Source organism: Pseudorca crassidens, chromosome 9 (assembly GCF_039906515.1).
Source record: "Pseudorca crassidens isolate mPseCra1 chromosome 9, mPseCra1.hap1, whole genome shotgun sequence".
Taxonomy (NCBI): domain Eukaryota; kingdom Metazoa; phylum Chordata; class Mammalia; order Artiodactyla; family Delphinidae; genus Pseudorca; species Pseudorca crassidens.
This window is the reverse complement of record NC_090304.1, coordinates 55,755,283-55,770,193: the sequence shown is the minus strand read 5'-3', so window position 1 is coordinate 55,770,193 and position 14,911 is coordinate 55,755,283. Positions and strand designations below refer to the sequence as shown.

The following is a 14,911-nucleotide window of genomic DNA, read 5'->3' as shown; positions in this document are numbered from 1 at the left end:
TGGTAATTATGAATAGAGCTGCTGCAAACATCCACGTGAAAGTTTTTGTGTGAACAAGTTATCAGCTCCTTTGGGTAAATAACGGAGCACGAATGCTGGATTGTATGGTAAGAGTATGTTTAATTTTGTGAGAAACTGCCAACGTGTCTTAGTGACTATACCATTTTGCATTCCCACTACTAATGAATGAAAATTCTTGTTGCCCCATATTCTTGTTAGTATTTGGTGTTGTCAGTTTTGGATTTTGGCCATTCTAATAGGTGTGTAGTGGTTTTTCATTGTTGTTTTAATTGCAGTTCCCTAATGAAATACAATATTGAGTATCTTTTCTATCTATATCTTCTTTGGTGACGTGTCTCTTCAGGTCTTTTGCGTATTTCATTAATTGCGTTTTCTTATTGTTGAGGGTTTTCTTGTGTATGAAATTATAGCTTTTATTTTTAAAATTTTTATTGGTGTATAGTTGACTTACAATGTTTTGTTAGTTTCAGGTGTACAGCAAAGTGAATCTGGTATACATACACATATATCCATTCTTTTCTGGATTCTTTTCTAAAAGCATAGTAATAATATATATTACTATTATATAATGTAATATATGCCATTACAGAGTATTGAGTAGAGTTCCCTGTGCTGTACAGTAGGTCCTTATTAGTTATCTATTTTATATATAGTAGTGTAAGAGAATACAAAGGCCTTGGGGTTGGGAGGCCGAAGACCTCAGTCCTGGCCCCAGATCTGCTTCTAACTTGCTCTGTAACATTGGGCAGGCTACTTAACTTCTTGGAACCTCTGGCTTCTTCTGTCATATGGGCACCAAAATCACTACCCTGCTTGTCACACAGTTGTTTTGAGGCTCCAGTGGACTAGGTCTAGCTAATACCAAGGCCAGAAAGTCTTTTGAGTTGGAAAAGGATTATATTAGTTTGCTAGAGCTGCTGCAAAAAATTACCACAAACTAGGGGTCTTAAATAACAGAAATTTATTGTTTCAGTTTTGGAGGCTAGAAGTCCAAGATCAAGGTGTTTGTAGGGTTGGTTCCTTCTGATACCTGTGAGGAAAAATCTGTTCCATTCCTCTCCCCTAGCTTCTGGTGATTTGTTGGGCTTGAAGAAGCATTGCTCTGATCTCTGTCTTTATCTTCATAAGGTGTTCTCCTTGTGTACGTTTGTCTTCAAATATCCCCTTTTTATAAGGACATTGACTGGATTAGGGGGCTGAACCTACTCCAATTTGACCTAATCATATTTTAAATAATTATATCTGCACTGGCTCTGTTTCCAAATAAAGTCACATTCTGAGGTACTGGGAGTTAAGAACATATGAATCTTGGCGGAATACAAGGGTACGACAAGGGCACGACAACTCTTTAAATATTGAAGCTTTTTATGCCAGATCAGCAGAACCTTAGTGAACACCTACTGTATGCAACACCCTCGATGATTACAAATATTCAGACTTAGTGATTCTTTAAGTTTGTAGCCTAGGGAAGCAGCATAGTAGAGTGGTTTAGTGCTCAGGGCCTGGGCCAGACGGCCTGGATTTGGGTCTGACTGCTGCCAGTTACTATCCAGTTGATCTTGGGCAAATAACTTAGGCTCTGTGCTTCAGTTTCTTTATCTGCAGAATAAGGATGACAGTACCTAACTACAGGGTTGTTGTGAGGCTACAGTGAATATTAATAAAGAACTTGAATTAATTCATAAGATACAAGGATATACTTTACAGCACAGGGCATATAGCCAATATTTTATAACAACTTTAAATGGAGTATAATCTATACAAATATTGAATTACAGTGTTGTTCACCTGAAACTAATATAATATTGTAAATCAACTATAATAGAAAAAAGAAGGAACTTGAATCATTGCACATGATAAAATATTAGCTATTCATTTAATTAAAACAATTTCCAAATCTAAAATTCTGTAATGTAGAGAACCTTAAAGTGGTCCATAATCAAGGATCAAGCAAGCAGAAGCAGGTTATATAAGTTCATAGAATGTAGGATGTCTGGGTTGGAAGGCTCTTTAGAGACCATCTACTTGAGTCTTCTCATTTTGCAGATGGGGAAACCAGGGTTCAGAAAAAAGGAAGTGACTTGCTCTGGGTCAACTGACTCATTTGTATCACAGTCCTTGGCCTCTGAAGGAGCTTAGAGCTCAACAAAGAGCTAAATAAGCCTAAAAATGTAGTAATGTCCTTGTTTTTATCTCCTTTTTCCTGTTTCTCTTACAGCAAATAAAAAGAAGGAGAAGGAACGGCCAGAGATTTCTCTTCCTTCAGATTTTGAGCACACGATTCACGTTGGTTTTGATGCTGTCACAGGCGAGTTTACAGTAAGTCCTGGGTCACAGAAAGACATTTGGTCTTTCAGAGTTCTGGCTATGCACTGTTAGATTTAATCCTTTCCAGACTTGCTGATGCCTCTATCTTTGCCCGAGACCCTCATTACTATCTTCTTATATTCTTGAGAGGGACACGTTCCTCCCCTCCAGAATTGTACTAGAGAAGCCTTTGAATCTCTATTCCTTAAATAGACCTCGGTTAAGTGGCCCCTTGGCATCAGGCTCTGTGCTGGGCACTGATGATCCAGAGACAAATCAGACATGATTCCTGCTGTAAAGGAGGAATAGCCTGGTGAAGGGGCAAATACTGCAAGAAATGACAGATATAGTAAGAGATGTGTTATAAGAGAGACCTGTGTGGAACTCTGAGGGCAGAGAGAGAAAGGAATGACTAAAGCCTTCTTTAGCTGCCATCAGTTATCAGAGTTAGTTCTGAATTTCATTCAGGGTCCCCTGTGATTATGCCTTGCTGACAGCCTTGCATGTCTCTCTTATAGGGGATGCCAGAGCAGTGGGCCCGCTTGCTTCAGACATCAAATATCACCAAGTCGGAGCAGAAGAAAAACCCGCAGGCTGTCCTGGATGTATTAGAATTTTATAACTCGAAGAAGACCTCCAACAGCCAGAAGTACATGAGCTTTACAGGTATGGGGATTGTGTCCAGGGCAGTCTAGGAAAGAAGAGGTTTTCATCTTAGTAGATGCCTATTGGTGTGGGGTGGAGGAAGAACGTATCGGAAAGAGTGGAGATGGCACGTTCACTAAGATGGAATTTTGGAATTTGAGAGCCAAGATGATGGGTTTTTGCATCAAACTTGAGTCTTTACTCTGAAACTGCATGTTTTGAAAAAGTACTGTGATATTACGTGTTAAGAACATAGACTTTGTGCTAGAAGATCTAGATTCTGATACTCACTATGTTCTAGTAGTCAGTTCATTTCTTTGAGCTTCAAAATGAGAATAATAATTCCTATCTCAAGAGGTTGTAATGAGGATAAGTGAGCTCATTGATACGAAAGTTCTTTATAGGTTGCAAAATGGCACCATGAAAATGTAGCCATCATTATCATCGTTTTCAATATCAGTAGGTTATGTGATAGCCCAGTTAAGTAGGCAAGCCCAATTTCTTCCTCAAGGAACTGATTTTTATCAGTCCAATCAGTCCAATGAAAAACTGGCCAGTAATAATAAATGTTCTTTAGATGTACTCTCTCTATATGTATAAGGGACTGTGTTTTTCAGAATGTTTTTGATTGCAGAATTGGGATTAGAATCCAGGTCTCCTAACTCCTAGACCAGTACCTTTTCAGTTTACCACTTGCTTCTAGTAACTCTGTTTGGAGCACCTCCTTCCATAGCAGAGATATTTTTCTTTTCTTAGGCAAGTCATAGGAAGGCCTACATTTCTGGAAACTTGCCTTGTATATAGCATCTTAGAATGTTAGGGCAAGAAGTATCTTTAGTATATACCACTTCCAGTTTCCCCTTGTTTTGCAAACATTAGAGCCCAAAATGCCTTTCTAATGTGGCTAAATTAGTGATCTCTTAACCACTGGTCTTAACTCTGAGTCCAGTGCTTTTTCTGGTGTTCATGCTGTCTCTTTCAAAGGGCAGTATTGTTGGGGAAGGTGAGAGCCGGGATGAAACTAGCTAATTTTGAAGGATGCTTTCCCCAGCAAGTATCTGGCTTGCAGCAAAGGGCACAGATGGTGAGGATGACAGACTGCAGCTTTGCTCATGCTGCATAGTGGTGCCCAGTAGAGTGTCATACATGTTCCTAGCATGTTTCCTTCCTGATATCTGGCCCCGCTGGGTCTGTATCACTTCTTCCATTGAGGGACTGGGTCATTCCAAGGCAGTATTGGGGTTGAGGGGTGATGGGTAGGAAAGTATTCTAGATTACGGCTTGTGTTTTCAAGAGTTTGTCCTGGAGACTTCAGATTAGAAGCTGGCTTTGAAAGCTTCAGCAGCAAAGTCTTTCGAAGAATCTGTTTTTATGTATATGTGTGTAGATGTGTACAAATACTATTTATGTATATGGAAGCATAGCTATGTGGGTTTGCATATGTTTGGAATTAAAGTCCACTTAAGTATTTATGAGTGAATATGGGTATAGATATACCCATTAAGGTAATTGTGTATATGTTCTTCCATGCATGCATAAATGAATAACATTGAGTGTATATGTATAGAATGTATAGACATGTGTCCATACAGCTACTTCTGTGTGTATAAATTTGTGCAAATATGTGTGTGTGTGTGTGTGTGCACATGCACACACACGTGAGGGATTTTTTGTTTTCTGTAAGTTGAAGACCAAGGCAATTCCAAGCAAAACTGTATATTTGGCACTTTTTAAAAAAATTTTTTTTAAATTGCAGTATAGTTGATTTACAATGTTGTGTTAATTACTGCTGTACAGCAAAGTGATTCGGTTATAAATACATTCTTTTTTAAAATATTCTTTTCCATTATGGTTTTTCATAGAATACTGATTTTAGTTATCTGTATTATACGCAGGACCTTGTTGTTTATGGCACAGTTATTTTTTTATTTTTTATTTTTTTGCGGTACGCGGGCCTCTCACTGTTGTGGCCTCTCCCGTTGCGGAGCACAGGCTCCGGACGCGCAGGCTCAGCGGCCATGGCTCACGGGCCCAGCCGCTCCAAGGCATGTGGGATCTTCCTGGACCGGGGCACGGACCCGTGTCCCCTGCATCGGCAGGCAGACTCTCAACCACTGCGCCACCAGGGAAGAGCCCCCCCCTTTTTTTTTTTTGCGGTACGCGGGCCTCTCACTGTTGTGGCCTCTCCCGTTGCGCAGCACAGGCTCCGGACACGCAGGCTCAGTCAGTGGCCATGACACACGGGCCCAGCCGCTCCGCGGCATGTGCGATCCTCCCAGACCGGGGCACGAACCCGCGTCCCCTGCATCGGCAGGCGGACTCTCAACCACTGCGCCACCAGGGAAGCCCTGGCACAGTTATTTTTAATGTCCTAGCTCTCGTTTTCCTATTTCCTTTCTTCTCATACTATTAATTATGATAACACTACTTCAGTTTGTATATGCTTGCACATAAACCATCTCATTTGATTCTCATGACGGCCTTGGGAGATTGGAAACGCAAGGGCATTATCCCCATTTTGCAGACTCAGGGAAATTAATTAGGCTCAGGGAAATTAAGTGACTTATTCACAGAACCTCAACATATCAGTTGAGTGATATACCAGTGTTGGAAGTGTGTTTTCAACTTGGGCCTTTAAATCCTTTGCTGTCTAAAAGCCCAAGCACAATCCTCCGTGCCAATTTTTTGTTAAGTTTCCTATCTTTTCATCACTTTATTTTCTGTACCAACTAGTAGCTAATGTGATAAGCAAAGCCTAGACTAGATTGACAATGCCAGGTTCTGGGTTTTAGCCCTACTTTGCGACTGATTTATGTAACCTTGAACCAGTTTCTTTTCCTCTGAACCCTAGTTTATTTATTTGTAAAATGAAGGGATTGCAAGTACTTTCTGCTCTGTCATTCTGTGCTATGGAATTTGATTTTTATATACAGAAATAGTACATCCCATTTTAAAGGAGCAAACGTACTTATTTTTTATATGGTGGAGATATATTTATTACCAGAATACCCAGTCCTCAAAAATACTAGCAGTACATAAGGTTAGGGGTGGTGCAAGGAAGGAACAGTATTGCACTTGGTATAGAATGTGCTTTTGGACAAGAAAAACAAGTGAATTATGTTTAAGCTATATCCTGAATTGATTTATCCAGAGTACAGCTGGCTATTCAGGGTTTGTTTTAAGAACATATTGTCACAGTTTATGGGTTCATAATTTGTCATAGGACCAAAGAAGCTATACCTGATACTTTCATGTATGATGGAATTGAGATCTTGGACATTCTCCGGGCTTGTTTCTTGGTGAGGAAGATGTAGGATTTGATATAATATTTCTTCTCCTTAATTCCCATTGGTGGTGAACTGGTGAAATCAATTTCTTCTTGGACTTTTAGGAATTAAAGAATAAATCCAAACACAATACTTGGTCTTTAAACTTATTTTCTTGCTAAGATTTCCATTGGGTCTGTTTCATAGTTTATCAAGTCTAAGATATCATTGATTGTAAGGTGCATTGTTATTTTACATGCCCCTAAAGAAAAAGAAGCTGCCAATTAAATCATGAAATACTTTTGATTGTAGGACACATCTCTTTCTGAGATGTTAATGTGAAAAAATACATGTCTCGGAATTAATAAAATATGGTGATTATCTGATTGAAGGAGCTTGGACCTATTCTTAGAAATAAGACCCTGCCTTTAATTATACTTGACATGACTAATGCATCTCTTTTCCTAAGGCTTAGTCTTTCTCTCCTTGTGGGGAATAGACATGGATGTAGAAGGATCCTTTCTAAAAGCTAAAGCCACATGCTGGTCATGATTTGTTATAGATGGCTCAGGGTGATGCCAGCCAGGAGTTCTTTCCCTTTCTCTTAGAATGCAGGAAATTTCCTTGAGCATTGAGGCCTGATGATGTGGATATAGTTCTAACCTAGTATTTAGAATTAGACCAGGATTCAAATCTTGACTCCTAATAACCTTTGTGTTAAGTAATTTGTGGACAAATTACTTCTCTTCTCTGAACATCAGTTTCCAAATCTGTGAAGGTGGACATACTAATAGTACTGAGAGCTGTAGTGAGGATTAGAGGAGGTAATGTGTATAACGTGTTTAAAATGGTGTTGGGCCTGTAGTACCAGTAACACTGTTATTATTCTGAGCTTGGCAAGTGCTTTAGTGAACAGGCTTCCTTAGGTCTCAAGAAAGGATTAACTGTAATTGTTTACTGACTGAGTCCCTTGTCTTTTTCCTTTTGCAGATAAATCAGCTGAGGATTATAATTCTTCTAACACTTTGGTAAGCCTTTATTTCCTCTATTCTGATGTGGGCAGGTATGATTTTTTAGGGATCAAGTCAAGTGTGGTAGATGCAGAGCCTGGGCTGGGGGGTACTCATCTTGGTCACTTTCCCACCCTGGGCCTCAGAATAAAGGACTTGGACTTAATAAACAATAAGCATCCCTTCCAGCTTTAATTTATGAATGCTCTAGAAATCCTAACCCTGGAACCAGAAGAACTGGCTGCTAGGCTCAATTTTCAGTTTTCACTTTGACCCTTAGGAAAGCCAGTTTGCCTTTCTGAGCTTCAGTTTTTTCATCAATAAATGAGAATGATACACTTTACTTAGAGATGTCTTCAAATAGCTGCATTTAGAGGAGAATTCTTTCTTTTGGGTTGGTTGGGTCTACAAAACCAGGATTAGGGCAAATTGTTGAAGGGAGCAGATCCTATTAATTTAAGGTCATTCATTCTGTCCTCTGAAGTTGTAGTGAATGCCCTATCACTTGAAGGAATGTGATAGGAGTCATTGGTGACCTCAAAGGTCCCTCTGCCCTTCATAACCTACAAATTCTGTTTTCCAAGGCAGATTATAAGATGAGATGCTGATGTATCCGAAAGGGTCTTAATGGCTATTAAGCTGTGACTTATATACTAGAATACTGCTATTCTTTATATCCAGTGTTGTCTCTTGTGCAAAGTTGGTTATTTCATGTTGATTTACTAAACATTTGCAAAGCCCCTATTCTATGCCAGGTCCTGTGTGGAGAAGTGGCAATATAGGGATGAATCAGACATTATCCCAACTCCTAAGAATCTCCCAATCCTGTAAGTGACATGAAGGCACAACCAGTTACAGTGCAGCATGCTAAAACTTCATGAGGCCAGGAGCTATGTTTGACTTGTCAGTTACTGGATCCCTGGCATCTGGCAAGTAACAATTTACTGAATAAAAGATTGGGTGTATAAAGAAAGCTTCTTGATGGTGCAGACTGAGCTGAATTAGTTATCTTGGGGAAGAATTATGAAGAGACAAGCGTATTCCCGACAGAGAATAATTAGCATGTGCCAAGACAAGGAGGTTTGTGAGGTCGGCTTGTACAGAGAACTGCAAGTGGTTTGTCATGATTGGAATGTGAAGTGTGAAGAGACTAGAGGTGGCTGGTGGGGAGGGGAGGGGAGGGGAGGCAGGTCAGATCATGTAGGAATTTTAACTTTATCTTAAAGGTAATGAGAAGCTATTGAAGAATTTTAAGTGGGGATGTCATACATTCTAACACAATACTGAGTCACCATCCAAATACTTTGAACCATGCTTCCAGCAATGGGGATTGGTTTATTCTGAGTCATTTATACTGTAATCGATGATAAAGAATGTTCGTATGTCCATTACCTTGTCACATACTGAGTCCTTTCTTATTCACTACCTCTTTTAATCTTCATAGGAGTTTAATGAGGTGGGTTATTATCCTTGTATAATCGATGATAAAACTGAAATTGAGAATGGTTAATGGCAGTAGGTATCTGATTCCCAGTCTGCATCGCTTTCCCCTGATTCATTCTTTCATCAAATGGAATAGATACAATTAAAAGGTGGGGAAGAATTTGCTAATGTTAAGATCCTTGGGAGTTTCTCCCCATTATTGAACTGCAAATTATTGAAGAAGGGACCTTAACCAAAGCTGAGCTGTGCCTTGTGGCACAAATGTCTTTATGCCTTTATAGGAGGAGTAACAGCTATTATTTATCGTGTAGCTAATATGTGCCAGGCAGTGTGCTAGTAACTTTATGTATGTTAGCATAATTAGTCCTCACAATTACTTAGTGAAGAGATTAGCATCCCCACTTCACAGGTAGGAAAACAGACTTTCCTGAAGGCTCATAATTGCTATTGTGGCACAACCAGATTAGAACTAGGGTCGTCTGAGTCCCTGTCGTGGATTTTTTTCACTGTGGCAGGGAACTGAGAAATACCATGTCAGAGAGGTCTTATAAAGGAGACTGCAGTAAAGCCTTAGCTCTGTTGTTCCTTAGTGAGGAGGAAGGGCCCTGGGGCTCATGCCATATGGCAGAGAGGATGACACCTGCTTGGTAAAATCCTGTACTGGTTTACCAGGTTGTAAAGGACATTTTTCTCTGCAACTCAGAATTTTCCCTGTGGCTCAGTCCTCTTTATTTTCTTACTAGTTTCACATGGGGGATATGGTTTGTACTGTGGTAGTATTGCATTGTTTTCCATATTGGTTTCACACAGATCTTTCCAATTGATTTGGGAAATAATTGGATGAGATTATAACATCCATGACACAAGTTAAGAAATTGGGACTCAGAGAGATTATGTGACTTGCTCCCTATCCTTGAATGAATTAGTAGTAGAAACCAATACAAAATTCAGTTCTCCTCAGCATTCATTTATACATTCATACCATAAATATTTACTTAGCACTTTCTTTGTGCCCAGGTGTTAGTGATACACAGATAAATTTTATACTTAGTCCTTGAGAAAAAATTAACAACAGAATAAAAGGATAAGGGCTGCAAGAGGGGTACATGAATAATGTACCATGGGGGTCATATTTGATGGAGTGATTTATTCTGCTTGGTAGTACAGAACAGTTTGCACAAGGTTCTTGGGCCCTACGATTTGTTCATTTAATAAACATAACCTTTAAGGTTTCTTCTAGCTCGAAAATTCTTTTATTTGTGGCTCATTGGTCTGAGATATATCTCCCAGATTACATAGCACTTAAGTGCCTGAATTCTCATTTATAAAATGATCACCTATTATGTGATAGGCTCTTTGAGTGCCTAAGATCAAGGGCAGGTAAGGTCATTGCTCTTGATCTTACAGTTTAGTGAGGAATCAGAACACGTAAACAAGGATTGATAATACAGTTTCAGGTAAACATAGGCAATGATACTAGCCAGAGAAAAGGGCAATCAATGCTTTCTTGTGTGAGGTAGCATGAACAAATGCCAAGTTGTTAAGGATCCATCGTGTCAGGCAAAAGAACTTGGACTGTGTGCTGGAGCTAAGAAAGTATTTTATTTAATTTTTATTTTTTTAATATCTTTATTGGAGTATAATTGCTTTACTATGGTGTGTTAGTTTCTGGTTTATAAGTGAATCAGCTATACATATACATATATCCCCATATCTCCTCCCTCTTGCGTCTCACTCCCACCCTCCCTATCCCACCCCCTAGGTGGTCACAAAGCACTGAGCTGATCTCCCTGTGCTATGTGGCTGCTTCCCACTAGCTATCTATTTTACATTTGGTAGTATATATAAGTCCATGCCACTCTCTCACTTCATCCCAGCTTACCCTTCCCCCTCCCCGTGTCCTCAAATCCATTCTCTATGTCTGCGACTTTATTCCTGGCCTGCCCCTAGGTTCTTCAGAACCATTTTTTTTCTGTTAGACTCCATATATATGTGTTAGCGTACGGTATTTGTTTTTCTCTTTCTGACTTACTTCACTCTGTATGACAGACTCTAGGTCCGTTCACCTCACTACAGATAACTCAATTTCGTTTCTTTTTATGGCTTAGTAATATTCCATTGTATATATGTACCACATCTTCTTTATCCATTCATCTGTCGATGGACACTTAGGTTGCTTCCATGTCCTGGCTATTGTAAATAGAGCTGCAGTGAACATTGTGGTACATGACTCTTTTTGAATTATGGTTTTCTCAGGGTATGTGCTCAGTAGTGGGATTGCTGGGTCGTATGGTAGTTATATTTTTAGTGTGTGTTTTCTTTTTTTTTGCGGTACGCGGGCCTCTCACCATTGCGGCCTCTCCCATTGTGGAGCACAGGCTCTGGACGTGCAGGCTCCAGACGCGCAGGCCCAACGGCCATGGCTCACGGGCCCAGCTGCTCCGCGGCATGTGGGATCTTCCCAGAACGGAGCACGAACCCGTGTCCCCTGCATCGGCAGGTGGACTCTCAACTACTGTGCCACCAGGGAAGCACCTATTTTTAGTGTTTTAAGGAACCTCCATACTGTTCTCCATACTGGCTGTATCAATTTACATTCCCACCAACAGTGCAGGAGGGTTCCCTTTTCTCCATACCCTCTCCAGCATTTATTGTTTGTAGATTTTGTGATGATTGCCGTTCTGATTGGTGTGAGGTGATACCTCACTGTAGTTCTGATTTGCATTTCTCTAATGATTAGTGATGTTGAGCATCCTTTCATGTGTTTGTTGGCAATCTGTATATCTTCTTTGGAGAAATGTCTATTTAGGTCTTTTGCCCATTTTGGGATTGGGTTGTTTGTTTTTTTGATATTGAGCTGCATGAGCTGCTTGTAAATTTTGGAGATTAATCCTTTGTCAGTTGCTTCATTTGCAAATATTTTCTCCCTTTCTGAGGGTTGTCTTTTGGTCTTGTTTATGGTTTCCTTTGCTGTGCAAAAGCTTTGAAGTTTCATTAGGTCCCATTTGTTTATTTTTGTTTTTATTTCCATTTGCCTAGGAGGTGGGTCAAAAAGGATCTTGCTGTGATTTATGTCATAGAGTGTTCTGCCTGTTTTCCTCTCAGAGTTTTATAGTGCCTGGCCTTACATTTAGGTCTTTAATCCATTTTGAGCTTATTTTTGTGTATGGTGTTAAGGAATGTTCTAATTTCATTCTTTTACATGTAGTTGTCCAGTTTTCCCAGCACCACTTACTGAAGAGACTATCTTTTCTCCATTGTATATTCTTGTCTTCTTTATTGAAAATAAGGTGACATATGTGCATGGGTTTATCTCTGGGCTTTCTATCCTGTTCCATTGATCTATATTTTTGATTTTATGCCAGTACCATACTGTCTCGTTTACTGTAGCTTTTAGTATAGTCTGAAGTCAGGGAGCCTGATTCCTCCAGCTTCGTTTTTCGTTCTCAAGATAGCTTTGGCTATTCGGGGTCTTTTGTGTTTCCATACAAATTGTGCAATTTTTTGTTCTAGTTCTGTGAAAAATGCCATTGGTACTTTGATAGGTATTGCAGTGAATCTGTAGATTGCTTTGGGTAGTATAGTCATTTTCACGATGTTGAATCTTCCAATCTAAAAACATGGTATATCTCTCCATCTGTTTGTATCATCTTTAATTTTTTTCTTCAGTGTCTTATAGTTTTCTGCATACAGGTCTTTTGTCACCTTAGGTAGGTTTATTCCTAGGCATTTTATTCTTTTGTTGAAGTGGTAAATGGGAGTGTTTCCTTAGTTTCTCTTTCAGATTTTTCATCATTAGTGTATAGGAATGCAAGAGATTTCTGTGCATCAATTTTGTATCCTGCTACTTTACCAAATTCATTGATTAGCTCTAGTAGTTTTCTGGTAGCATCTTTAGGATCTCTGTGTATAGTATCATGTCATCTGCAAACAGTGACAGCTTTACTTCTTTTCTGATTTGGGTTCCTTTTATTTCTTTTTCTTCTCTGATTGCTGTGGCTAAAATTTTCAAAACTATATTGAATAATAGTGGTGAGAGTGGACAACCTTGTCTTGTTCTTGATCTTAGTGGAAATGGTTTTAGTTTTTCACCATTGAGAACGATGTTGACTGTGGGTTTGTCATATATGGGCTTTATTATGTTGAGGTAAGTTCTCTCTATGCCTACTTTTGGATGATTTTTATCATAAATGAGTGTTGAATTTTGTCAAAAGCTTTTTCTGCATCTATTGAAATGATCATATGGTTTTATCCTTCAATTTGTTAATGTGGTGTATCACATTGATTTGCGTATATTGAAGAATCCTTGCATTCCTGGGATAAACGCCACTTGATCATGGTGTATGATCCTTTTAATGTGCTGTTAGAGTCTGTTTGCTAGTATTTTGTTGAGGATTTTTGAATCTATGTTCATCAGTGATATTGGCCTGTAGTTTTCTTTCTTTGTGACATCTTTGTCTGGTTTTGGTATCAGGGTGATGGTGGTCTCTTAGAAGGAGTTTGGGAGTGTTCCTCCCTCTGCTATATTTTGGAAGAGTTTGAGAAGGATAGGTGTTAGCTCTTCTCTAAATTTTTGATAGAATTCACCTGTGAAACCATCTGGTCCTGGGCTTTTGTTTGTTGGAAGATTTTTAATCAGAGTCTCAGTTTCAGTGCTTGTGATTGGTCTGTTTATGGTTTCTCTTTCTTCCTGGTTCAGTCTCGGAAAGTTGTGCTTTTCTAACAATTTGTCCATTTCTTCCAGATTGTCCATTTTTTTGGCATATATTTGCTTGTAGTAATCTCTCATGATCCTTTGTATTTCTGCAGTGTCAGTTGTTACTTTTCCTTTTTCATTTCTAATTCTATTGATTTAAGTATTCTCCCTTTTTTCTTGCTGAGTCTGGCTAATGGATTATCAATTTCGTTTATCTTCTCAAAGAACCAGCTTTTAGTGTTATTGATCTTTGCTATTGTTCCTTCATTCTGTTTCATTTATTTCTGATCTGATCTTTATGATTTTTTTCTTTCTACTAACACTGGGGTTTTTTTGTTCTTCTTTCTCAAACTGCTTTAGGTGTAAGGTTAGGTTGTTTATTTGAGATGTTTCTTCTTTCTTGAGGTAGGCTTGTATTGCTATCAAGTTCCCTCTTAGAACTGCTTTTGCTGCATTCCATAGGTTTTGGGTCATTGTGTTTTCATTGTCATTTATTTCTAGTTATTTTTTGAATTCCTCTATGGTTTCTTCAGTGACCTCTTGGTTATTTAGTAGTGTATTGTCTAGCCTCCATGTGTTTGTATTTTTTACAGATTTTTTCCTGTAATTGATATCTAGTCTCATAGCATTGTGGTCGGAAAAGATACTTGATATGATTTCAGTCTTCTTAAATTTACCAAGGCTTGATATGTGACCCAAGATATGATCTATCCTGGATATGTTCCATGAGCACTTGTGAAGAAAGTGTATTCTGTTGTTTTTGGATGGAATGTCCTATAAATATCAATTAAGTCCATCTTGTGTAATGTGTCTTTTTTGTGTGTGTGTGTGATACGTGGGCCTCTCACTGCCGTGGCCTCTCCCATTGCTGAGCACAGGCTCTGGACGCGCAGGCCCAGCATCCATGGCTCACGGGCCTGCCGCTCCACGGCATGTGGGATCTTCCCTGACCGGGGCACGAACCCGTGACCCTTGCATCGGCAGGTGGACTCTCAACCACTGTGCCACCAGGGAAGCCCTAATGTGTCATTTAAAGCTTGTGTTTCCTTGTTTATTTTCGTTTTGGATGATCTGTCATTGGTGAAAGTGGGGTGTTAAGGTCCCCAACTATTATTGTGTTACTGTCAATTTCCCCTTTTATGGCTGTTAGCATTTGCCTTATATATTGAGGTGCTCCTATATTGGTTACATAAATATTTACAATTATTATATCTTCTTCTTGTGTTGATCCCTTCACCATTATGTAGTGTCCTTCCTTGTCTTTTGTAATAGTCTTTATTTCAAAGTCTATTTTGTCTGATATGAGAATTGCTACTCCAGCTTTCTCTTGATTTCCATTTGCATGGAATATCTTTTTCTATCCCCTCACTTGCAGTCTGTATGTGTCCCTAGGTCTGAAGTGGGTCTCTTGTAGACAGCATATATATGGGTCTTGTTTTTGTATCCATTCAGCCGGTCTTTGTCTTTTGGTTGGAGCGTTTAATCTGTTTACCCCTATGTATGTTCTTTTACCATTTTCTTAA

At 39.2% G+C, this 14,911-nt stretch overlaps 1 protein-coding gene across 4 annotated transcripts in view; it reads left to right on the top strand.

Moving 5' to 3' along the window:
* The window catches only part of PAK1 (p21 (RAC1) activated kinase 1), a 158,678-nt gene that overhangs the window by 102,745 nt on the left and 41,022 nt on the right, over positions 1 to 14,911 (top strand). For all 4 annotated transcript variants that reach the window (XM_067750457.1, XM_067750458.1, XM_067750459.1 and 1 more), the window contains exons 3-5: positions 2,240 to 2,340; positions 2,847 to 2,994; positions 7,230 to 7,267. In XM_067750457.1, the coding sequence (XP_067606558.1) occupies positions 2,240 to 2,340; positions 2,847 to 2,994; positions 7,230 to 7,267 (287 nt within the window). The remainder of the gene's footprint in view (positions 1 to 2,239; positions 2,341 to 2,846; positions 2,995 to 7,229; positions 7,268 to 14,911) is intronic.